At 47.9% G+C, this 26420-nt stretch overlaps 1 protein-coding gene across 1 annotated transcript in view; it reads left to right on the top strand.

Annotated features, from left to right (window-relative positions):
• Positions 1-26420, top strand: part of LOC310746781 (polyunsaturated fatty acid lipoxygenase ALOX15B-like) — a 47687-nt gene that overhangs the window by 1348 nt on the left and 19919 nt on the right. The window contains exons 2-8 of the mRNA XM_083580857.1: positions 2162-2265; positions 4333-4493; positions 6886-7104; positions 9408-9612; positions 16508-16592; positions 20781-20903; positions 25205-25308. Of these exons, the coding sequence (XP_083436983.1) occupies positions 2162-2265; positions 4333-4493; positions 6886-7104; positions 9408-9612; positions 16508-16592; positions 20781-20903; positions 25205-25308 (1001 nt within the window). The remainder of the gene's footprint in view (positions 1-2161; positions 2266-4332; positions 4494-6885; positions 7105-9407; positions 9613-16507; positions 16593-20780; positions 20904-25204; positions 25309-26420) is intronic.

The following is a 26420-nucleotide window of genomic DNA, read 5'->3' as shown; positions in this document are numbered from 1 at the left end:
GGCGCAGCTGGGAAAGGGCAGAGCTTTGCACTTGAGGATGCGTTGATACGTCAGTGCTGCTTGCTGTCATTTTTTCTACTCTTAGGAAAGTTTGGCTCTCCAAATTCCTGCACTTGTTTGGGACTCGTCCGGGAGAAAGCCATCAGTGTTACAGTGCAAATTTCTTCAAATATACACCTTTCAAAATGCATTGCTTATTTACTTCATACAATTGATTATACCGCTTGGTTGTAAAACAAACAAACCCTCGAAGAGGTTTGCAAAAAAGGATAAAGCAAAAATAAAAAATCACCAGTAAGAAGAATTAACAACCATGATTTAGGGTTTGGGAAAAGTTAATAAGCTAAAAAGATGCGGGTGGCGCTGTGGGTTAAACCACAGAGCCTAGGACTTGCTGATCAGAAGGTCGGCGGTTCGAATCCCTGCGATGGGGTGAGCTCCCATTGCTCGGTCCCTGCTCCTGCCAATCTAGCAGTTCAAAAGCACGTCAAAGTGCAAGTAGATAAATAGGTACCGCTCCGGCGGGAAGGTAAACGGCGTTTCCGTGCGCTGCTCTGGTTTGCCAGAAGCGGCTTAGTCCTGCTGGCCACAGGACCCGGAAGCTGTACGCCGGCTCCCTCGGCCAATAAAGCGAGATGAGCGCCGCAACCCCAGAGTCGGCCACGACTGGACCTAATGGTCAGGGGTCCCTTTACCTTTAATAAGCTAAAAACTGGTGAAGACTCGCATCAGCTTTCTAAATGTCTAAATATGTGTTTGTATCTGGTTTCCCCTAAATATGCACATTTTCGCATTTCCCCTCTGATATAATGTGCTTTGTATATGTTATATTCTACAATATGAGCACACATGAGCAGATGTGTTTTTGTACTTGGTGGGAGAACTGCTTTGCAAAGTTCAGAGAGCTTTTCAAGAACGGCTGCATTGCTTCAGAGAAAGAAAAAAAAAGTTTAGCTTTAAATGGGAACTGAATTGAATTCATCCTTCCTCCCTCCTTGCAGAGTCATCCTATGCATGTTTACTCTGAGCAAAGGGCTTACCCGAACTAAAGGCTTATAGCTCAGTTGGTTAGAGTGTGGTGCTGATAATGTCTGGGTTGCAGGTTCGATCACCATACGGGACAGCTGCATATTTCTGCATTGCATGGGGTAGGACTAGGTGACCGTCAGGGTCCCTTCCAACTTTTATGAGCTCTCCCTGCCTCTAGAGCTTTTCCTGTGAAAACCCGCTCTTTAAAGCTAAAGCACAACAAACGGCGATTTGGGCTTTCTGTGTATTGCTGTTTGTTCCAATTCTGCAGTAAAGAGCAGATTTCTGCGGGGAAAGCTCTGGAGCTAAAAAAACCAAAACAAAATGAAAGAAAAGTCAGAGATGGAGCTTTAAAACACAGACCACGCCTGGAAAATGTGGAGGAAACGTACCTGCGGACGAGCCCCAAGCCCTCCCTTCTGCTCCATGCGGCAAACTCCTTGGGAAGCATGCTTAAGATTTCGACGTGAAAAGGCGCTCAGAACAGATCTGCTCCAGAACCCTCATTCTTGTAATTCAGGCCAGGACTGGTTCAGAGATGGCTCACTTGCAAGAAATGTCGGAAGATTTGGGACAGTTTAAAAAGGTGCTTCTTCACGCAGCGCAGAGTTAGACTATGGAACTCCCTGCCACAGGGATGGCCTGGATGGCTTTAAAAAGAGGATTAGCCAGACTCATGAAGGAGAGGGGCATCGATGGTTCCTAGCAATGATGATGATGATGATGATACAGCCACAGTGGTTCTGCCCTGCTTCCACGGTCAGAGGCAGCAATGCCATCTGAGACCACAGAAGGGGGAAAGTGTTCTTGTGCTCGGATCCTGCTTGTGGGTTCCCCTATAGGGCATCTGCTTGGCCACTGTGAGAACAGGAGGCTGGACCAGGTGGGCCGCTGGCCTGATCCTGGCAAAGGCTTCAGAAAGCAGAATTGTTGCCGGCTCCTGTTACCAGTACTGAACTAACAGTCTGCGTCAGTGCTGGGCACTTTTCCATGTTCCTGTGCAAACGGCAAAGTTAAAAATAAAAAGGCGGGTTCCAGTCTTGACATCCACCCCCAGGTTAGGAATGTGTGGCATTTTGCTTCCCGGAAAAGCCTGTCTGGATTCCCACCCTTTCCCTTTCTCTTTTCCAAGGACCTTGAAGATGAGGCTCAAGGTATTCTGGAAGGTGAAGGAGCGCTGGAAGAGATTTGAGGGCGCCCGCAGAATCCTCTGTGCCAGCAGTGCTCCAGGAGCAGGTGAATGGTCTCTGGTAACGTCCCTGTGGTGGGGGAAAAACAGCGTGGAGCCCTAAGGCAGGGGTCAGCAAACTCTTTCAGCAGGGGGCCGGTCCGCTGTCCCTCAGACCTTGTGGGGGGGCTGGACTATATTTTGAAGGGGGGAAAATGAACCAATTCCTATGCCCCACAAATAACCCAGAGATGCATTTTAAATAAAAGGACACATTCTACTCATGTAAAAACACGCTGATTCCCGGACCATCCGCAGGCCGGATTGAGAAGGCAATTGGGCCAGATCCGCCCCCCCGGGCCTTAGTTTGCCTACTCATACCCTAAAGCAGGGGTCAGAAAAACTTTTCAGCAGGGGGCCAGTCCACTGTCCCTCAAACCTTGTGGGGGGCTGGACTATATTTTTGGGGGGAGGGGAATGAACGAATTCCTATGTCCCACAAATAACCCAGAGATGCATTTTAAATAAAAGGGCACATTCTACTCATGTAAAAACACGCTGATTCCCGGACCGTCCACGGGCTGAATTGAGAAGGCGATTGGGCCGCATCTGGCCCCCGGGCCTTAGTTTGCCTACCCATGCCCTAAGTAATAATCCCGGCCTGGTGGTCCACACCCAGGGCAATTGAGTACTTAATCTGAGCATCCGCTATTCCCCCCGGCAGAAATCCTGTGCCTGTGACAGCTGTGTGGCAGGCAGAAATCCAACAGGAGAAGCCCCTCCCCTTGCCACACCTCCACGTGGGGAAAAGGCTGGTTCAGGACTTTCAGAGACTCGCCAGGTTGCTGAGAATAGGAGCCGCCGGCCGTGCAAAGTTGTGCCCGCCTCTTTGGGGGTTCCTGGGTGCACATCGCGGATGGATCAGCGCCTTTGCTTGAGTAGCCATGTGTGTCGCCTGCTCTGCATTTATGCAGCCATGCGCACCGCATAATACGAGCGGCGAGGCCCTGCGCATCAAAGCGTTTGGTGGAAACCACTCCTGAGTTCGAATTCATCCCCAGTGGGAGCCACGACAGCTCTAGCATGGGGAAGCAGCGATAGAATAGGATGTGGGTGTTATAAACAAAATCTGCCCTTCTTCCCTTATGGGGTATCCAAGAGCCCGTATAGAGTCCTTAAGTGGGTTCCCTATCGGTAGGAGAAAATAATAGAGGCCAACCAGAGAATATTGAGAAGCAAAGCAGCTAGTAAGCCTGATCTTTATTAAAGCTGTTGCAACAGGGTGCTCCCCTCACACGCAGGAAAGGAGGAGGACCTCGAACTATCGCGTGCAAGGCGTTATATAGATATTTTAAATTCCCTACCCTGGAGCTCCAGACCACCCCTCCATACATCATACATACATCACAGAAGGGGTGTAACCCAAGACCACCCCCCACAAACATCATACCTACATCACAGAAAAGGTGGTCTACAACAGAAATTTGAATGTTGTTGTTTTTCCTGTCTGCCAGGTTATCTGATAATGCCTTATCTGATCGCCTTTCCTGGTAGTCTGGCCATTCTTTTGAAATGGTAATTACAGTGGTACCTTGGGTTACATACGCTTCAGGTTACAGACTCTGCTAACCCAGAAATAGTACCTCGGGTTAAGAACTTTGCTTCAGGGTGAGAACAGAAATTGTGCTCCGACGGCAGCAAGAGGCCCCATTAGCTAAAGTGGTGCTTCAGGTTAAGAACAGTTTCAGGTTAAGAACGAATTTTCACCTCCTCCCTCCTTGCAGAGAAACATTTGGTCAGCTTGGGAGTCAAAATGGTTTCAGGACTGTCTTCCTGTGCTGCTTCAGACATGCAGTCCACACATCTATGTACGTGCTTGGCTGGCACATCTATGAACATTTCTTATATATATATAAGACCTTAAATTTCTTATAATCCTGGGTCACGGTGTCAGGATGGCAGCTGCCTGCCCGGAGGTCGCTCATTTGCAAACATTTGGCCCTGTACTCTGTGGAGCATTCCGGCGCCTCTTCTCCTCTCCCGCCCCGAATCAATAAACGCAGTGTCTGCCTGAAGCGTGAAACAGCCAGCAAGCCGCCAAGGAGATTTAAACAAACATTTTCCTGTCTCTGTAGCGTACGATGCCGCCCAGTGGGAAATGGAGGCTTTCTTGAGCAGGAGGAGGCCTCTGAACGGGGCCCGGCGATGTTCTGGATTCCCTGCTGGCTTTCTGGGGGCCCAAGGAAGGGGTCCCGCTTCCCTGGAGAATTGCACCCATCTCCAGAAAGAGCTGCAGGTAACTCTTCGGTCCTTTCAGCAGAAAGCAGGATCTTAAAATTTGGGCAAGACCACTGTTTATGTGGGGGACACGGGTTTTAACCCACAGAGCCTAGGACTTGCCGATCAGAAGGTCGGCGGTTCGAATCCCCGCGACGGGGTGAGCTCCCGTTGCTCGGTCCCTGCTCCTGCCAACCTAGCAGTTCGAAAGCACACCAGTGCAAGTAGATCAATAGGTACCGCTCCGGCGGGAAGGTAAACGGCGTTTCCGTGCGCTGCTCTGGTTCGCCAGAAGCGGCTTAGTCATGCTGGCCACATGACCCGGAAGCTGTACACCGGCTCCTTTGGCCAATAAAGCGAGATGAGCGCCGCAACCCCAGAGTTGGCCACGACTGGACCTAATGGTCAGGGGTCCCTTTACCTTTACTGTTTATGTACGCAATCACGGCTGCAAGAATATTTGTAGGCAGAAGCTGGAAATGCGAAAAAACACCAACAATAACAGATTGGCAACCACTCATGATAGAGTATTTCCAATTAGCAAAGCTGACCGGAAAAATCAGGAGAGGCTTAAATCAAAAAGTATACGGAGAATGGAAAATATTTAAGGAATATATAAAACTATATTGTAAAAATGATACCATCCTAGCAGAATTGAATGATACTTGTATACAATAAATAAATGGAATAAACAGCTTAGAGGAATATATGGGAAAAGATGTAAAACAAACTGTGCGACAAAATCAAGACAATAAAAAAAGTATAATGAGAACGATTGGAAGCTTCTCACAGAAAACTTTATTGGATAAAATTTGGGCAGCTCCTGTGGGAGACTTCTGGAATGTGCCGTTTTGACCGTCAGTCTAATCCCACAGTCTTTGGGGGGTGCTGCGTCTGACCCCCCCTCCTATTTAGCTGTGCAGCCTCCTTCAAAGAGGATAGTCCTCTATTTTAAAGCCATCAGAAGACAGGCCACTGTTGGAAAGCTGTCTCTGTCTGAAGAACCGCCAGGTCCATTTTGAAGATAATGAATTATATTATTATTATTATTATTATTATCACATGCCACCCATCTAACTGCATTGCCGCAGCCACTCTGGGCGGCTCCCAACAAAATATTTAAAACACAACAAAACACTAATCATTAAAAACTTGTACAGGCGTACATTAGAAGTCAAACAGTTCAGTTCTCAGACGTTTTGGCTCCCAAAGACCGCAAACCTGGAAGTGACTGTTCCGCTTGGCAAACTATTTTTGGACTTCCGGAAAAGATTCCGTTTGACTTCTAGGATACGACTGTACAGGACTGCCTTCGGATGTCTCCTAAAAGTCAAATAGTAATCTCCTTGGCATCTGAAGGCAGGGCGTTCCACAGGGCGGGTGCCACCACCGAGAAGGCCCTCTGTCTGGTTCCCTGCAACCTCACTTCTCGCAGGGAGGGAACAGCCAGAAGACCCTCAGAGCTGGACCTCAGTGTCCGGGCTGAACGATGGGGGGTGGAGATGCTCTTTTTAGTATATAGGGCCGAAGGCCTTTAGGGTTTTAAAGGCCAGCACCACAAACCCTCAGGCGGAGAGGATGCGTGGGTTGGCTCGCAAATAGGAGCTTCTAGAGAACTTGTGCCTCAGGCTAAAGAATTTGCAGGCTGCACACCCCATTAAGGAATGTTAAGCTCAAACTGGTTTCACGTGTGACCCTCTGTCAGCAGAAGCTGGACCATTAGAGAAATGAGGCTATGATCCAGCCTGCCTTCTTACTACTAGCTTCCTCCAGCCTTAGTCTTTTCGTTGCTCCTTGGGGAGGAAGAGGACGGGGTCGAATCTAGACTTAGTTGGCTCCACCAGCCGTTGCCTCTGGCTCCCCCTACTGTTGGCTCCCTGCCTCCTGCCCAGCCATCCCCATGGGAGTTAAAGGTAAAGGGACCCCTGACCGTTAGGTCCAGTCGTGGCCGACTCTGGTGTTGCGGTGTTCCTCTCGCTTTACTGGCCGAGGGAGCCGGCATACAGCTTCCGGGTCATGTGGCCAGCATGACTAAGCCACTTCTGGCAAACCAGAGCAGCGCACGGAAACGCCGTTTACTTTCCCGCCGGAGTGGTACCTATTGATCTACTTGCACTTTGACATGCTTTTGAACTGCTAGGTTGGCAGGAGCAGGGACCGAGCAACGGGAGCTCAGCCCATCGCGAGGATTTGAACCGCCGACTTTCTGATTGGCAAGTCCTAGGCTCTGTGGTTTAACCCACAGCCCCACCCCCGGCCCCCTCTATTTCTTCACCCCTCGCTGCTAACCTCTGGCCCACATGACGCAGAGGGGCTATCTCTGGCAGATCTACTGCAGCCACCTCCCAGTTTCCACCGAAGGCATCTTGTTTGTCCAGTCCCTCATACCTCTCTCTGGACTTAACCTTTAGCCCACGAAACCTCAAGAGGAAAGCCACTGCAGGAGACGGCCGGCCGAGTCCAGCAGTGAAGCAGGAACCCTAATGGCTTCGTACAAGGTCCAAGTGGCAACCGGGACGTTCTGGGGCTCGGGGACATTCGACACCGTCTCCATCACCCTGGTGGGCTTGAGGGGCAGCAGCCCCAAGCAGACGCTGAACAACACTGGAAAGGACTTTGCCCCCGGAGCGGTGAGAGGATCTTCAGAGGTGGACTTTGGGGTGGGGGGGGGAGGCAGGGACTTTGGGGGGCCTGAGGAGGTCGCCTCTCCACTGTAATTCTTTTTATATATGTAAATAATTTTTATTAGTTTTCCATTTAACAATATATAACTACATCATTATTATCTGAAGGAGCATCTCCGCTCCCATCATTCTGCCCGGACACTGAGGTCCAGTGCTGAGGGCCTTCTGGCGGTTCCCTCACGGCAAGAAGCCAAGTTACAGGGAACCAGGCAGAGGGCCTTCTCGGTGGTGGCACCCGCCCTGTGGAACGCCCTCCCACCGGATTTCAAAGAGAACAACAACTGCCAGACTTTTAGAAGACATCTGAAGGCAGCCCTGTTCAGGGAAGCTTTTAATGTTTAATAAGTTAATAATATTTAATAATAAATTATTATTATTATTATTATCCACTTTACCTCTCTGGCTCTCTAGAGCAGGGGTTGGCAAGGTTTACCTCGCCTGGGCTGGCTCACTCCCTCTGTGAGCCAGATTGCATCCACGATTTCTGGTGTCTGTGTCTGCACGCGATTTCTGGCACCACGGAAGCAAATCCCTGTGGGGACTCACCGAGCGGGCGGCTCAGTTTGGGGGCGGCTCGTGGGCCAGTTAAACGACCCCCGTGGGTCGCTTGTGGCCCTTGGGCCTTAGGTTGCTGACCCCTGCTTTAGAGCCTGTCCACTTCCTTCCCTCCCGCCTCATAGATTTCAGAATTAACCTTTATATCATAGCATTCTATACGTTTTCCAATTCTAATTACACTCATTATGAAATACCTCAAAATTTAAATAAATATAAAAAGGAAAAAAAATTATCATTACAGTGGTACCTCGGGTTACATACGCTTCAGGTTACATACGCTTCAGGTTACAGACCTCGCTAACCCAGAAATAGTGCTTCAGGTTAAGAACTTTGCTTCAGGATGAGAACAGAAATCGTGCTCCGGCAGCGCAGCGGCAGCAGGAGGCCCCATTAGCTAAAGTGGTGCTTCAGGTTAAGAACAGTTTCAGGTTAAGTACGGACCTCCGGAACGAATTAAGTACTTAACCCGAGGTACCACTGTACAAGTCTCCAGACAACCCTTCTAGTGATGTTAATTGCTTACAATGTTCTTTCAAATATTGTATAAATTTACTCCAGTCCTTTTGGAATACTTGATCATGCCTGTTTCGGATTTTTCCTGTCAAATTCGCCAGTTCTGCAAAGTCCATCATCTTCATCTGCCACTCTTCTTTCATTGGTCCTTCTTGTAGTTTCCGTTTAGAATTTCACCTTTCAGTCTCTCCCTTTCTTTTTTCTCTGCCCATTTTTAGCGATATAATACAGTCCAATAATCAACTGCTACGTTATTTAAAATCCCTCTCTTTTAACTCTCAATTCCCCCCGTTGCTGTTTGAGTCAGTGGGACAGAGGTAGCAACGGCAGTACTGTCTTTAAAATCTCCTTTTCCCACTGAGCCTTGTGCCTTTTCTTCTGTGTTGCAGTCATGTACAGTGAGAGTAATTTGCACGGTTTTCCTATCTGGCCCCCTGGGGTCTAATCTCCAATATCTAGTCGGCAGGCTTTAGTCTTATATATCCCCCATAGTTCAAAAGCCGATTAGCAAAAGTTAGGGGGTAAAACAAGCTGGACACTTTACCGCTGCTCGAAGGCTTCTGGTTTTTTAATAAAAGTATTTTTGAACATTTTCTTTAACTCATTATCTATCATTTCCCAAAAAGCCTTTACCTCTCTACAAGTCCACTACATGCAGTAAACTTAACACCTTCCTTCTGCAACCTCCCCCAGGATTCTAGCTGAATATTATATCCAAAATCTTTAGCCCACTGTATCACCACCCCTTTAACCTCTTCATCTTTAGTACGCCATTCCAGTAATAGTTTATACTATAGTTTAATAATAGTTTAAATGTAGAATGTATAAAATGTCTACACTGTAATTCTTGACTTGCAAAGCAGCAGGAGCATAGCTGTCAACGTTTCCCCTTTTTTAAGGGAAATTCCCTTATTCCGAATAGGATTCCTCGCAAGAAAAGGGAAAAGTTGACAGCTATGAGCCTTGACTCTTCCTGCCTCTCACTTCACATTCCATGTGAGGTGTTCGGCTGGAGGGGCTTGTTTTGACTAAAACAGCCCCACGGGCCAACTTGAGGGAGGCCACGCGGGCCAAAAATAGGGCCACGGACCAGAGCTGCTTTAACAGATCCATAATCAGGTGAAGTTCTGCTTTCTGGTGTTGTGGCGAATCAGCGGCTGTCCCTTTTCTTTCCGCAGGTGGATGAATACAAGGTGCCCAGCGATGAGGAGCTGGGCCCGATTCAGCTGGTCCAGCTCCACAAGGAACCCTACCTCTTCTTCCCTGAGGATAGCTGGTACTGCAACTTTGTCCAGCTCGTCACCCCACAGGGAGAGACGTACCGCTTCCCCTGCTACCAGTGGATCGAGGGGTACACGACCCTGGAGCTGAGAGAAGGGACAGGTGAGCTGCTGGTAGCATCCCTGCAGAGAAGCCCTTCGCTGGGACGGCGACGCAGGGCCAACTCTCCCAGGTCACCAAGTCCCTTCTGCCGGGAATCACAGAGATAGTGTCATCATCCCACCCCGTTGGTTAATAATAATAATAATAATAATAATAATAATAATAATAATAATAATAATAATTTATTATTTATACCCCGCCCATCTGGCTGGGTTTCCCCAGCCATATCTATTAAACATTAAAAGCTTCCCTAAACAGGGCTGCCTTCAGATGCCTTCTAAAAGTCAGATAGTTGTTTATTTCCTTGACATCTGATGGGAGGGTGTTCCACAAGGCAGGCGCCACCACCCAGAAGGCCCTCTGCCTGGTTCCCTGTAGCTTCACTTCTCACAGGGAAGGAACCGCCAGAAGGCCCTCGGCACTGGACCTCAGTGTCCGGGCAGAACGATGGAGGTGAAGATGCTCCTTCAGGCATACTGGGCCTTTGAGGCCGTTTAGGGCTTTCAAGTTCAGCACCAACACTTTGAATTGTGCTCGGAAATGTACTGGGAGCCAATGAAGTTCTTTCAGGACCGGTGTTATGTGGTCTCGGCGGCCACTCCCAGGCACCAGTCTAGCTGCCGCATTCTGGATTAGTTGCAGTTTCCGGGTCACCTTCAAAGGTAGCCCTACATAGAGCGCATTGCAATAGTACAAGCGGGAGATAACCCGAGCATGCGTCACTCTGGCGAGACAGTCTGCGGGCAGGGAGGGTCTCATCCTGCATACCAGATGGAGCTGATAAACAGCTGCCCTGGACACAGAATTGACCTGCGCCTCCATGGACAGCTATGAGTCCAGAATATGTATCATATGTGAACTCTTGGAGGTGGCTGGCATTGGTCGGCCCACTTCCCTCCAGAAAATAATTCCAGACTGTGGCCCCAAAGGCAGGGCTGGGGGCCCTGGGGGCATTCGAGCTTCTGGGAAGGTTTGTAGCTCAGAGTAAAAGTACTGCTTTGCATACAGAAGGTCTTAAGTCCAACCACTGAGAGGCCAAATTGAAATATACTCAGAGTCGCAAAGTGATTTCATGCTCTTTATTCAGCTCATAGTGGTGAGGAGGAATGAATGAAAGTCCCCTCAAAGTATCTGCTTTATATACATTATTTACACAATGGGCTGCACATGATTGGCTAATTCCGGAATTCTACTATAAGCCAATCAGGTTGTGGATTCATTTCTATCTGGAGCATGATTGGGTGGTTCCTGCCAACCAATCATACTGCTGCATTGTTCTAGGACCAATCAGACTGCTGCATTCTGAATCCTATTGTTCTAGGACCAATCAGACTGCTGCCTTTTGGATCCTATTGTTCTAGGACCAATCAGACTGCTGCAGTTTGGATCCTATTCAACTCAGTACATAACACCAATATTGGGAGGGGTCAAACCCTATAAAAACCCCTAAGTCTGTTGTAAATACAGTGGTACCTTGGTTTACGAACTTAATCCGTTCCGGAAGTCTGTTCTTAAACCAAAGCATTCTTAAACCAGGTTTGTCTTCCTGATTTGATCCTGCCTTGTCATACGGGGCTGCGGTTGGCAATCCGGATCTATGCTTTTAAATGAGCCTCCCAGCTTCCTCTTATCCACTGGGCAGTTAGGGGATATGGGCCACAAATGTAGTCCCTCTGATGTCTCATTGTGTTCGTTCTTCTTGACCAGTCTGCTTCTGAGTATGTCTAGTCTATCCAAGATTTCGTTTTGAGTTGAGGGCTGCAATGACCTGAAACGGTTTATTAAGGCGTATTCTTCCACAGAAAGGAAGTCCTTGCTGCCTCTTGTTTTTGTTTAGTCGTTTAGTCTTGTCCGACTCTTCGTGACCCCCTGGACCAAAGCACGCCAGGCACTTCTGTCTCCCACTGTCTCCCACAGTTTGGTCAGACTCATGTTTGTAGCTTCGAGAACACTGTCCCACCATCTCGTCCTCTGTTGTCCCTTTCTCCTTGCGCCCTCCATCTTTCCCAACATCAGGGTCTTTTCCAGGGAGTCTTCTCTTCTCATGAGGTGGCCAAAGTCTTGGAGCCTCAGCTTCAGGATCTGTCCTTCCAGTGAGCACTCAGGGCTGATTTCCTTCAGAATGGATCGGTTTGATCTTCTTGCAGTCCATGGGACTCTCAAGAGTCTCCCCCAGGACCATAATTCGAAAGCATCCATTCTTCGGCCATCAGCCTTCTTTATGGTCCAGCTCTCACTTCAAAAGAAACAAAAGAAAAGAGACAAAAGGCTGTCTCTTATAGGAGGCTGAATATCAAGGCGGGATGTATCTTTCATTTTTAAAATTGATGGGTCTTGTTTGTGATGGTCCGGCTGACTCATTTGGGATCTGTTTTGTTGTTTAGGTTTTTTTCCTTTTTGATCCTCTTTTCCTAGCATCCTATCACCCCTGGGAGCCAAGAGGGGGGCTATTGGTCTTAAACCAAGGTGAAGTGAAGGCATGAGGTGGGAGTTGGTAATGCAGGTGAGCTGTGCACAGGCAATCTGCCAGCTAGGTCTGGCAAGGCCTTTTTTTTATTAGCACAATATGCAAAACCAGTCAGATACATTTTGGACTGTGACCTTTACACATCTTCCAGTCCTGAGATCGAGGGGTGCTACAAAGTTATTTTGGCACCTGTTTCCTCCGTGTCACTCTCCTCTTGCACAATGTATGATGAAGGAGACAAATGTCACAGACAGGGCATGGCAGACCACTAAGAGAGCAAAGGTTAGATAGAGGGCATGATGTTCAGACAGCTGTGGCTTTGTCTGTGGGTGGAACTGTGCGCCACACCCGGCGGACATTCCTTCACCAAGGCGTGCTTTCCCATAGCAGCGGGGGACTCAATTTACAAATGGAACACGCTCAACAGGAAGCGGAACACATTCTTATTCCAAGGCAAAGTTCGCAAACCAAAACACCTACTTCCGGGTTTACAGCATTCTTAATCCAAGTTGTTCCTAAACTAAGCTGTTCTTAAACCAAGGTACCACTGTAAAACTCAGGACCCGGGAGGAGATGAGGTCCAGCCATTTATTGATCCGTCAGGGTATGTTCTGCCAAGTCTCGACCCCCTCCTTGTGGCAAGAGGGGGTATTTATAACTTTTCCACAAAGCATTTTAATTTCATCCAGTCACGTACATCATTGCCTCATTCAAGTTGTCAGATGCTTTTCAGGTTAGTACGCTTGCACAATGAGCATCGGCTGTTTCTGCTGACACAGCTTTGATTCCCACCCATGGCCTCCGCACTGTTGCAAAAGCCCCTGTGGTTTATGGGAACCTGCATTCCGTGTAGACATTTGCGTTCTGTTGTGTGCTGTGTTCCTTCTTGTAGCAACTTACATTCTAGCTTTGTGCTATATCTTGTGATTTACATATTAGCTGTATTTCTGCCCCGAACTTGCAGAATCAACAGTTTCTTAAGGCAGCAGGTTCTTAAAGCCACTACCATAATTTCCCTATTAGCCGCACACTCAGGGTTTCACAGGGGTACACAAGGGGAACGAAGTTTGCTGGGCTGTGTTGTTGACAGTACTGAGCGAGACAGAGCGATGGTTTTGACCAATGCCAGATTTACATATAAGCTAAACAAGCTATAGCTTAGGCCCCACTCTCTTGGGGGCCGCAAAAAATTAAACGAAAAAAACCCTGGATGTACATTTCCAAAACATAAGATAAAAAACAAATAAAATAAAACCTACATACAGCAACAGTGTTTTGTGTTGTGTAGGCTCCTATGATGTAAGTCACGGGCCCCGCCTGCTCCCTAAAATATCACTGGTTTGCTCCTTTCTATACATAGGGTGCCTACATTCTGCATGGACTGGTTGCATGGCAACATGGGCAAATGGCTTGAGATATCTATGAGGTCCATCAATTACCATATAGCATATATTCAATAACAACAACAAAAAAGCGACAATTTGTTGTTGACAAAGGACAGCTGGACATATAAAGGGCCCCATTACCTTCAGTAGCTGAGGGCCTCATCAAACCTAAATCCAGCCCTGGTCTTGAATTGCTACAAGGGAGTTTCCTGTTGTTTCTGCGCACCGTTTACATTTCCCACAATGCCATGGGGTGAGAGAGGGACTCGGGGGCAAAATTAAAATGGTGGCAAGACCCGGGTCTGCTCAGACTGACACCCGCCTTGCCCAATGCAAGGTGGTTCTTTTAAAATGAGATTCAGAAGTACAGTGGTACCTCGGAACTCGAACGTAATCCGTTCCGGATGACCGTTTGACTTCCGAAATGTTTTACTTCCAAGGTGCGGCTTGACAGATAGGTTTTTGAACAGCGGAAGCCACACAGGACGTTTGTGTTCCGATGAATTTTCAAAAACCGGAGCACTTACATCCGGGGTTTCGGTGTCTAAACGGAACCGTTCGAGTTCCGAGGTACCACCGTTGTAAACAAAAATTGCCCTTTTTCCCTTATGGGGTATCCAAGAGCCCATATAGAGTCCTTACATAGGTTCCCTATTGGTAGAAGAAGATAACAGAGGCCAACCAGAGAATATTGAGAAGCAAAGCGGCTAGTAAGCTTGATCTTTATTGATCTGCTGCAACAGGGTGCTCCCCTCACCCGCAGGAGAGGAGGAGGGACCCAGAAAAATGGTGCACAAGGCCTTATAAAGACTTTTGAAATTGCCACCCTGTAGATCAAGACCAACCCCAGAAACATCATACATACATCACAGAAGGGGTGTAACCTAAGACCACCCCTCAGATACATCATACCTACATCACAGAAAAGGCGGTCTTAAAACAGAAATTTGAATGTTGTTTTTCTCTTGTCGTTGTTTATCTCCTGCCTGGTAGGTTACTTGATTGGATTGCCTGGGGAGCCTGGCCAGTCTTTTGTAGTGATAAATACTTAGTTCCTGGACCAGGTCATAGGCTCACACCCTATTCATATTTTAAATGTGCCCTTAAGACAGGATTTGTGAGGAAAGAGACAATGGGGAGGCTTTTCCATTTTCCTTTGACCTTGCAGAGAAAACATTTGCTGAGTTTAGGAATCAAAATGGTTCCAGGTCAGTCTTCCTGTGGTGATCTATGTACGTGCTTGGTTGGTACGCTTATGAACATTACCATATATCTAAGACCTCAAAATTCCTATCACACCACAAGTGAGCGAGAAGATTAAAGATTTTATTGTAAACAGCAAGCAATATATGCATACCAAGCGAGCACTTCAACCCGCCACTTGGAAGCTCTCAAGAAGTGGTGAAGTGACTTTCCCAGGTAGCCTCAGTTTGCATGGCCCCGCAGCCGATCAGTCCGTACACGAGCTTCTCAAAAACTCTGCCCACAACCGATTTATAGATTGCTAGCCTGTGTGGCTCGCCCGACTGGTTGCATGCAATTACTGGCTACGTGCCGATTATTTATTTGCCAGCCCCTCCCAATGCCTCACTTTCTTTTTTCTTTTTCTTCTTTTTTTGCAAATATTTTTTTATTAACTTTCCAACATAAATTTATATCAATTTTAATATCCAGTTCTGACTAACTTCTTCTTTTGAACTTCCATCAGCATGTCTGCCAATTCTCCGTACTATCACATTTTCTCACATTTCACAATATAATATAATGCCTCACTTTCGAACTCCTCGGGGACGAGGTCCCTTTGGCGGCCCCAATAAAATATTTCAGAAAATATTTCAAAAGTTGTTGGGCTTTGCCATTCAAATGGTGTGTATGGGCTATATCATGTGATGGATTATGTGGGGCAGGGCTTACCTGCTCCCCCCTGCAATATTTTATTGAAGTTGGCACCCATGCCAACTTTTCCAGAACCACCCTGCGAACATGTTTTGCATATCAATTCCGAATTTTCCGTTGCCGTAACCTGCTGTGGAACTTGTTGGCGAAGGGCGGGTCAGAATTTTAATAATCATAGTCAAATGAGGCTGTCGCTGCTCAGAGCCACCTCAGACTTATTCATTCGTAGCTCCCCGTTCCTCCACAGCGATGTATCTGGCTCTCTCTTCCCCCACCTGTTTTTATCTACACAACAACCCTTTGAGGCAGGCTTAGCCCGAGAGAGGGTGTTTGGCCTGCGATAGGAATTTTGAGGTCTTAGATATATGGTTATGTTCATAACCGCATGTACATAGATCAGCACAGGAAGACCGACCTGAAGCCATTTTGATTCCTAAACTGAGCAAATGTTTTCTCTGCAAGGTCAAACTGGAAAAGCCTCCCCATTGTCTCTTTCCTCACAAATCCCATCTTAACGACACATTTAAGATATGAATAGGGTGTGAGCCTGTGACCTGGCCCAGGAAATAAGTATTTATCAATACAAAAGACTGGCCAGGCTCTCCAGGCAATCCAGTCAAGTAACCTGCCAGACAGGAGATGAACAACAACAGGAGAAAAACAATATTCAAATTTCTGTTTTAGACCGCCTTTTCTGTGATGTATGTATGATGTTTCTGGGGTTGGTCTTGATCCACAGGGTGGGAATTTCAAAAGTCTATATAAGGCCTTGCATGCCATTTTTCTGGGTCCCTCCTCTCTCCTGCGGGTGAGGGGAGCACCCTGTTGCAACAGATCAATAAAGATCAGGCTTACTAGCTGCTTTGCTTCTCAATATTCTCTGGTTGGCCTCTGTTATTCTCTCCTACCAATAGGGAACCTATGTAAGGACTCTATATGGGCTCTTGGATACCCCATAAGGGAAAAGGGCAATTTTTGTTTACAGCAGGCCCAAGGCAGCCCAGTGAACTTTATGGCTGAGCGGGGATTCGAACCCTGACCTCGCAGGCCCTTGTCTGCTAAGCCACCCTCTCCAGTGGAAAGTTTTCATGTTTCAAATGCTAATGTCTTTTTAAACAACAGCGCTCCGTTTCTTCTCTCCTTCCAGCCAAACTGGTTTGTGACGATGACGGAAACCAGTTGCTTCTGCACCACCGGGCAGAGGAGGTGAAGGCGAGACAGGAGGCGTACAGGTGAGGAGATCTTGCCTTCAGAGCTGTAGCTCAGCAGGCACAGCACCTCTTTTGGGTGCAGAAGGTGCCTGGTTCAATCCCCAGGTGGAGCTGGAAGAGATACTGTATTTTTCGCTCTAATAAGACGCACCAGACCACAAGACGCAACTAGTTTTTGGAGGAGGAAAACAAGAAATAAAATAGTCTGAATCTCAGAAGCCAGAACAGCAAGAGGGATCGCTGCGCAGTGAAAGCAGCAATCCCTCTTGCTGTTCTGGCTTCTGGGATAGCTGCACAGCCTGCATTCGCTCCATAAGACGCACACACATTCCCCCTTACTTTTTAGGAGGGAAAAAGTGAGTTCTTATAGAGCAAGAAATACGGTACCTTGGAAAGCCACTGCTGCCAGCCAAAATTGGGCCAAATTGAGCTCAATGCACCAATGACCTGACTCTGTAGAGAGCAGCTTCTCCTAAATATTTATTTTGTTTTTTAAAAATATTTTTTATTGGTTTTTCCATGTGTACATCACCTAAAGATATTTCTCTAACAATTTTCCATATTTCCACCCCTCCTCCCCTAGACTTCCCTCATAATCCCATTTTGTTTTGTTTCCATATTACTCACCCTGCGTGTTGTTTCCCAAAATGTTCCCAATACATACAGTCTTACTTTTTGTTATATACAGTTGTGTTTGTTTATTCAAACCCTGCCAATGAGTCCAATTCTTTATGTTGCCTCCTCATATATGTTGCAAATGGTTCCCATTCTCTTTTAAAGTCTTTGCTATCCTTTTCGTGTAATTTATCTGTTCATTTTGCCGGTTCTGCATGTTCTGTAAGTTTCCCTTGCCATTTTTCTTTCGTTGGTATTTCTTCTATCTTCCAAGCTTGTGCTAATATACTGGTAATTCTTGCCGCTGTTGTTGCATACATAAATGTTTCTCCTAAATACTTGTATCCACTTCGCTTCCCTTCTCCTGACATGCAATGAGTCATTCAGTGGTGCTGCATGTCAGCCAGATCAGTGGAATTATTTCCCAATAAAATAGTCTTTCAGCAAACCCGGCGGAACAAAACATGCTTGCCTACACTTCGTTTGGCGTTCTCCAAATATCACCACCCTCATAATTTAATTTGTATGACCCCTTTCCATAGCAAAAGCCAAGCCTGAGGTGGTTTACAACATGAAGAGGCCTACATCATTACAAAAATAACCAAAGGAGCCATGAACGATAAATAAAACACGTCGAAAAGCACACAGCTGCCGTTGAACAATTCCCACATAAATCATTATAAGACTAAAGATACAGTGGTACCTCGGGTTACATACGCTTTAAGTTACATACGCTTCAGGTTACAGACTCTTCTAACCCAGAAATAGTGCTTCAGGTTAATAACTTTGCTTCAGGATGAGAACAGAAATCGTGCTCCGGCGGCGTGGCAGCAGCAGGAGGCCCCATTAGCTAAAGTGGTGCTTCAGGTTAAGAACAGTTTCAGGTTAAGAACGGACCCCCGGAACGAATTAAGTACTTAACCCAAGGTACCACTGTACAATAATAATAATAATATTGATAACAGCAACAACAAAAACTCTAAACAATACCCCCACTCCAGAAGGACAGAGTTGAAAGATTTGTTTTTTGTTTTTAAAAGGGGGTGAATTTTGCAATACTAGTCCTTAAACATCTTGATTTAACACTTGTCAAGAGCTAGTCCCCTCACTGACTTCCAAGGAGCTCACTGAGCCTCCCTGCCCCACCTGGAACAATTTATTCCAGATTGCAGTTTAAGAGCTGAAATGATTATGGGGAGCATGAATGCGGGATGTGTGTGTAGAATCCCCGCACCTATAAATCTAGCATGTCAGGGAGAAGGGTTTTAACCTAGTTTTCTATGTGCGGGGATGACAACGTTCTAGTCCGTTTCCAGGATTAAGGGTTCGAGTGCCAATCCGTGTGTTAACATATGCTTTTTGCATTATTGAAATGATTTTACTTTTTTAATCCCCCAAAAGAAAAAGACTCCCAAGCGGCTTATAGATGGTCTAAAGAGGAAGACATTCCCTGCTTTTCAGCTTCTGGTTTTTTATAAAAGGATACAGCACAAAAAGAGTGGGAGGGAGGAAGAAATAAGCAAGCTTAGGGACACTTAGCCAAAATTGCACCATCAATGTAGAAGCAGGAAGTATTTTTGGCAGAAGCTATCTATATCTATCTATCTATCTATCTATCTATCTATCTATCACCTAACATCTATCTATATTAAAAGGTGTTGGGGGAGTAAAAACCCTAAAGGGAGAGAAACCTCAACAACCCAGAAAGGACTTAACATTCTTCCTGGGTATGGACTGATGACGAGCTATTGCATATCCTCCTGTGGATTAAACCACAGAGCCTAGGACTTGCCGATCAGAAGGTCGGCAGTTCGAATCCCCGCGACGGGGTGAGCTCCCGTTGCTCGGTCCCTGCTCCTGCCAACCTAGCAGTTCGAAAGCACATCAAAGTGCGAGTAGATAAATAGGTACCACTCCGGCGGGAAGGTAAACGGCGTTTCTGGGCGCTGCTCTGGTTCGCAAGAAGCGGCTTAGTCATGCTGGCCACATGACCCGGAAGCTGTACGCCGGCTCCCTCGGCCAGTAAAGCGAGATGAGCGCAGCAACCCCAGAGTCGGTCACGACTGGACCTAATGGTCAGGGGTCCCTTTACCTTTACCTTTTTATTCAGTAATAATAATATTATTTATACCCCGCCCACCTGAGTTGCCCCAGCCACACAATAAAACATTAAACATTTAAAAACTTCCCTATACAGGGCTGCCTTCAGATGTATTCTAAAGGTTGTATAAGTTACTAATTTACCGGTTGATCACAAGCTGTCCCTGTTCGATCCTGGTTGATCATGTGATCTCCATCGATTGATTCCGCCCCCCCCTAAAAAAACTCAACAACTCTGGTCAATCCAATGGGTAGATCAGTGCCAGTTTATTTATAGTGGGAGTAGATCGCAGTCTCTTGGAAGTTGGACACCCCTGTCCTAAGGGAGAGCAAGACATTCTGGGATCAAATAAAAAACCAGGACAGCTTCTATAAATCCGGAACTGCCCCTGGAAAGCAGGGACACTCGGAGGGGGTTTGCTATTGTAGAGGGTATCTCGTCTTCTGCTGTTTCGCATGAACCCACTACAACAAGATTAGTGGGAAAACAAACTTTATCCTCAATGAGGTCTAGGAGCCTGCGCAGAGCGGTAGCTAACTCCTCCAGCCTGGGTACAGCTAGGTCAAGTGCCAGATATTTAGTTGATAATGCATATATTACCAGTGTGGGGATAGAAAACCAGGGTGGAGGGGAAATGGAGGCCGAATGACTGGGATGGCGAGTAGGAACTCCCCATGCTGCAACAATTTGTTGCAGACGCCATGCCGTTATTTCGAACAGAGGGGTGTTCCGACACAGGGTCTCTCACCTGCATTCTGAAGCGGCAGAAACCAGATGCGAGAGATTTTAAAACAAACAAACACTTTCCCAATTTTTCCAATTTTTCACAGTCAATAGCCTTGCGGCTACTGTTGCAAATAAATATAATGTCTTGTCTTCTTCCTTTAGACTTCCTGGTACTATTCCCAATAAAGTGGAAAATTGGAAAAGTGGTATTATACCGACAAAAATAGAGTGGCTTGCCAAACTATTGGAGTACTACAATATATCCAAAACAATGGGAGAAATTGCAAAGATCTCAAAAGAGAAGATAGACAGGGACTGGAAAGTGTTTAAAGGATACTTGCAAAACCCTCTTGAAAAATCAGAAGTCTTATTAGAATAAACAAGTTCCGTTTTAAATAATGGAATACTAAATAAGATGGATAGCAATGTGTAATACAAAAAGAAGCATGAAATTGGGTTAAAGGTGTGTGAAAGAAAGTAATAGAAGTGGAAAGAAATTGCAATTGAGTAGATTGGAAGTCTAACACAAAGGTGGGGTGAGGGGTGGTGGATGGTGATGGGAAAAGGAATTATCTGTGGGATTGAGTGTAGGTATGTCTGAACATTTTTAAGGACTGTATGAAATGTATCTTTGTATGTTTGTATATTCACAATATGTGTGTATTAACGCTGAATTATTTTAACAATAAAAACTTTTCAAAAAATAATAATAAAACAAACAAACAAAACAAACTTCTCCCCATTGAAATCTTGATTTTAAAAACCAGGTGGGCAGAATTTGCGCCAGGGATGCCTCATTGCTTGGCTGTGGAGAACATCGAGGAGCTGAACACCAACGTGAAGTTTTCCTTTACCAAGCTCAGCACTTTTCTCCTGCGGTCAAAGCTCACGTGAGTCCCGAAAGCCGAGAAAAGCCAGCATTGATTTTGATTTTGAATTGATTTTAGAATGTTGTGTTACTTTTATTGTTGTTAGCCGCTCTGAGCCCGGCATTGGCTGGGGAGGGCGGGATATAAATAAATAAATAAATATATTTATTTATTTGGCAGTCAGGATCTGACCGGCTCTCTATCTGTCTTGACTTTCGGGTGCCGAACAAGCTGGTCTGCTCCCTTTGGGTCCTGAGCTGCAATGCTTTGCCACACACTGGAATCAGTGAACAGGGGTTATTGCAGCCGGTTATCGCAATTGCTATCGGTCCTTTTGCAACCAAGGCAGGGAAGGGAATTTTTCCGAGCCTGAGGGCCACGTCCAGTCTTCAGCAGCATTCCGAGGGCCGCAGGCCAGTGGGCGGGCAGGTCCAGAAGTAAAATTGGTGTTGCAGCAACCAATGCGACTCTCACTTCTTTGCGAAACAGGATTGCGGCTGCAGTCAGAGGCAGAAATGCATCCCGAATTTTCCAGGGCAGTGGCCCTAATAATGTACGCAAACACGCATCTACGAGGGGAATGTGGGCATAAGAATGACTGGAAATAGCATGCACAAAATGCATTATATTGGAGGGAACTGCATTTTGTTTTGTTTTAAAAAGAGTGCATTATGCATTTAAAAACTGCTTGTTGCATTCATATTCCCCTTCTTCTCCAATGAGCTCAAGATGGACTGTGTGGTTCTTTTCCCCCTCCTCATCTATGACCCTTATGTTTCCCTCCCCTTATGCTTTTGACTTTTAAAATGAGGCTGCAGTTTAAATTGCATTTTAACCTGTATTTTCATTTTTTTTTTCATATTATGTTTTTACTGAAATTTTATTGGTGTTAGCCGCCCTGAGCCCGGCTCTGGCCGGGGAGGGCAGGATATATAAAAAAAATATTATTATTATTATTAGAGTAGAGCATGCACCGCCAGAGTGGTAAGGTAGTGGTAGCCTGCTGAGGGCGTCCGCATGACCCATCGTCTTCCCAGGGCGGTGAATCTGTGCATACTGGTAGCTGGCAAGGAAAATTGACCACCTGAGGACGCGAGGAGACAGCACTTGGGGGGTCTGCTTTTCGGGGGCAAACAAGCCAAGCAACGGCTTGTGGTCAGTCACCACGGTGAAGGGCCACCCGTATAAGAAATCATGGAATTTTTTTACTCCCTTCACGATTGCCAGACCCTCCTTGTCGATTTGCGAGTAGTTCCGCTCGGTTGCGTTGAGTGTCTGGGAAAAGTATGCCACCGGTACCTCTCTTCCATCCGGGAGTTGGCGTCCCAGGACAGCGCCAATGCCATAGGGCGAGGCATCGCATGCTAGCACCACCGGCAGCCTCTCGTCGAAGTGTGCCAAGACCGAGTTTGAGACAAGCAAGTCCTTGACTGCCTGGAATGCGGCCTCCTGGCGCTGGCCCCACACCCAAGGGGCCCGCTTGTCCAGGAGTCTGTGTAGGGGCTCCGCTACCGCCGCCTTGTGGGGAAGGAAGGAATGGTAAAAGTTCAATAGTCCCAAGAAGGCCTGAAGTTCAGTCTTGTTCTTGGGCGCTGGGGCATCACAAATGGCCCGTACCTTGTCCCCAGTCGGGTGGACCCCTTCTGCGTCCACCATAAATCCCAGAAAGTCCACCTGAGGCACTCCTAGTAGACATTTTTCCCGCTTCGCCTTGAGACCCGCCGTCTGGAAACGGTGCCGAACGGTGCAGAGGCGGTCCTCAAACTCCTCGGGTGTGGGCCCGGCAATCAACACATCATCGAAGAAGGGGGTGACACCAGGAATCCCTTTAAGGAGAGAATCCATTAGATTCTGGAATATGCCTGGTGCCACGCTGACACCGAATTGCAGCCGCTTTACCCTGAACGCTCCTCTGTGCGTCACAATCGTCTGTGCCTCTGCTGTGGCCTCATCTACTGGCAGCTGTTGATATGCTTGGGCCAGGTCCAGCTTGCCAAAAATTTTCGACCCAGCCAGGGTAGCAAGGACATGGCTGACCACTGGCACTGGGTATGCATGGGCCGTGAGGGCCTTGTTTATGGTACATTTGTAGTCTGCGCATTAGGCTTGACGGGTGTGACGATTGGGGTTTCCCAGGGGGCATTAGGCACCGGCTCCAGCACTCCTTGCTCCATGAGTCGGTCCAATTCCTCGTCTATACGGGGTTTCAGGGCGAACGGGACCCAGCGGGCCTTGAGCCTGACCGGTCGTACTGCGGGGTCAAGCTGTAGAGCAATGGGGGGGCCCGTTTACTGTCCCAATTTCCCATCGAAAACCCCTGGAAATTCCTTGCATATGGCATCCACGTCCACTTGTAAGGTAGTGTGGTTCACCCCAGTGACGGCTAGCCCCAGTGGTCCAAACCATGCCAATCCCAGTAAGCTAATGTAGGGGCCCTTGACCACAAGCAAGTCCAGTTGCCGCGTCCGCCCTCGGTACTGCACCCTGAAGGTCCCCACCCCCATTGTGGGGACCTTACGTTTCTGGAAGTCCCGGAGGGTGAATGGGGCCGGCCTGAGTTTGGGACCCCCAGTAGGACACAGTTTCCTTAAGGTCCTTGCCGAGATTATGGATAGAGTTGAACCCGTGTCAAGCTCCATGCGGCATGGGGCCCCCTCTATCTGTACCTCTACATAAATTTTCTCTACGTTGGGGTGGGGCAACTGGTATACCTGGAAGTCCGTGAGCTCCGTCGAGTTGCCTTGGTGCGTTGGGCCCCGGGACCTGGGGCTCTTGGATTGGTCATCTGATGCCTGGCATCGGGTGGGCCGAGCCCGACACACCCGAGCGATGTGTCCCGATTTTCTGCACTGCCTGCACTCTGCGTTGCAGAAACGGCAGGTCCTCCTCTCGTGACTTTCTCCACAGCTTGCGCAGTTCCCTCCTTCTCGTCGAGGCAGCTGTGGTATGTGGGCTGCTTGAGTGCGTTGCTGTACTCGGTGCACCTCCTCCCTGTTGGATCCTGAGTCGTCGGTGAGGTCTTCGTGGTGGACCCTCGGTTGGGACGGCTGGCTCGGCCGTGCCTCTTGCGTCAACCTCTCGGCAGCTTCCGTTGCCAGGGCCTCCACCAGAGCAACCTGGAACGTTAGGTTCTTCTTAGCGTAGAGGCGTTGTTGCAGCTTCTCATCCTTCAGGCCACCGACGAGGCGGTCACGAAGCATGTTCTCCAGCTCTGAGAAGTTGCAGAGCCGGGCAGCTTGGCGGAGAGAGGTCACAAACCCAGTTATGGTTTCCCCAGGGGCTTGCCGCTTTGCGTAGAAGGCATTTCGACGAGCCACCACTGAGGGCTGTGGCAAAAAGTGCCCCTTCAGCTGTTCCATTATTGTTTTGTATGGAACAGTAGCAACGTCTTCAGGCGCAAGGAGAGCACGGGCGATTTCAAACATCTCCTCTCCGCAGACGCTGAAGAATATTGCCCTCTTCTTGGCGTCTTCTTCATCGGTGACCCCTTTGGCTTCTAGGAGGAAGGTGAAACGGGAGGCGTACGCTTCCCAGTCTCCAGATGCTGGGTTGAACGGCGAGAAGCTGCTGTCGGTTGCCATTCTGAGTTCCTTGTGTCCCGGAGCTGAAGCCTGGATACACGGTGCGAGGCAGCGGTGCGGCAGGTGGCGGTGCTGTGGTGCTGTGTGTGGCAGTCAGCGGGATCCCACCTTCGTCGCCAGTGAAATATACTCAGAGTCGCAAAGTGATTTCATGCTCTTTATTCAGCTCATAGTGGTGAGGAGGAATGAATGAATGAAAGTCCCCTCAAAGTATCTGCTTTATATACATTATTTACACAATGGGCTGCACATGATTGGCTAATTCCGGAATTCTACTGTAAGCCAATCAGGTTGTGGATTCACTTTTATCTGGAGCATGATTGGGTGGTTCCTGCCAACCAATCATACTGCTGCATTGTTTTAGGACCAATCAGACTGCTGCCTTTTGGATCCTATTCTAGGACCAATCAGACTGCTGCAGTTTGGATCCTATTCAACTCAGTACATAGCAGGAAGGAACTGTGATGAAGTGTTTTGTGGGGACAAATCACAAAAGTCACAAAAGTGATTGTGCTGGTTTTGGTAGTGGGCTGCATGTGCATGATATCTGCTGGAGGGGCAACCCCCCCCCCACCTATACATAAATTCCTGCAACAAGCAGCAGCTGTTAACACTCAGATCCATGGTCCTCAGCTGTCGCCGATTCTTCTCTCCCCCCCCCATCTCCCCACACCACACGGGGTTGGACTAGATGACCCTCCGGTGTCCCTTCCGACTCTTACGATTCTGTGATTCCTTTAGACTGATGGAGGTGAAGCTGAAGGGGTTCATGGACTGCCAGGAGTCTTGGAAGAAAATGGAAGACATCCGGAAGGTTTTCTGGTTCAACAAGACCCCCGTTTCCGGTAGGTGCCTCTTTGCATGTGCACGAGTGCTATCAAATATGACGTTCTTAGAAACGATTGAAGCCATTTGCCCAGGATAGAACAGGCACATTTGAAAGAGGAGCAGTCTGGATCTTTGGGATGTGGGACTCTGCTGTATACCATGGGTCCCTTTAACTCAATATTGTCTACACCGACTGCCAGCAACACTCCAGGTTTTCAGGCACAGGAAATTCCAGGCCCCTAATGGAAATGCCGTTAAGGGACACAGGTGGCGCTGTGGGTTAAACCACAGAGCCTAGCACTTGCCGATCAGAAGGTCGGCGGTTCGAATCCCCGCAACAGGGTGAGCTCCCGTTGCTCGGTCCCTGCTCCTGCCAACCTAGCAGCTCGAAAGCACGTCAAAGTGCAAGTAGATAAATAGGTACCACTCTGGTGGGAAGGTAAATTACATTTCCGTGCGCTGCTCTGGTTCGCCAGAAGCGGCTTAGTCCTGCTGGCCACATGACCCGGAAGCTGTACGCCGGCTTCCTCGGCCAATAAAGTGAGATGAGCGCCGCAACCCCAGAGTCGGCCACGACTGGACCTAATGGTCAGGGGTCCCTTTACCTTTAGTGGAAATGCCGTTAGGGACTCAACTTGGGACCTTCAGTGTGCAAAGGAGATGCCACAGCCCTTCCCCGCCTTGCAGATTTCTACAGGCCAAAATTCAACAAGTGTAGCCTTTCCAGGAAAGGAGCTAGATTGAAGTGGGTAGCTTCCTATCCCAGATTCAGACCTAGTTTGTCACTGATACAAGTACATGAGCCCTGCAAGGTTAAAAAATGCTCAGACATAGTCCAAGGGTTCCTGTTTCTCAGAAGGCTTCTGGGCACAGTTGAGGAGGAAACAGGACCCTGCCGAATATTGCCCAGTACGTCCAGTGCTGCAGGCGGTGTGCTTCAAATCGCAAACAGGCAGAGTGTTGTTGTGCTCAACTTTCGGGCTTCCCATCTGCTTGGACACTGGGCGAACAGGACTAGGTGAGCCTCTGGGCCTGATCCAGCAGCTAGGCTCTTCTGTCACAAACTGGTTGGACGCAGAGGAGTGCTGGGGGTCACCAGCTGCCCATGGGAAGATGGTTCAGAGCCAAG

Source organism: Podarcis filfolensis (assembly GCF_964270895.1).
Source record: "Podarcis filfolensis genome assembly, chromosome: 13".
NCBI lineage: Eukaryota > Metazoa > Chordata > Lepidosauria > Squamata > Lacertidae > Podarcis > Podarcis filfolensis.
Note: the sequence above shows the minus strand (reverse complement) of the source record. Positions and strands in the feature narration are given on the sequence as shown.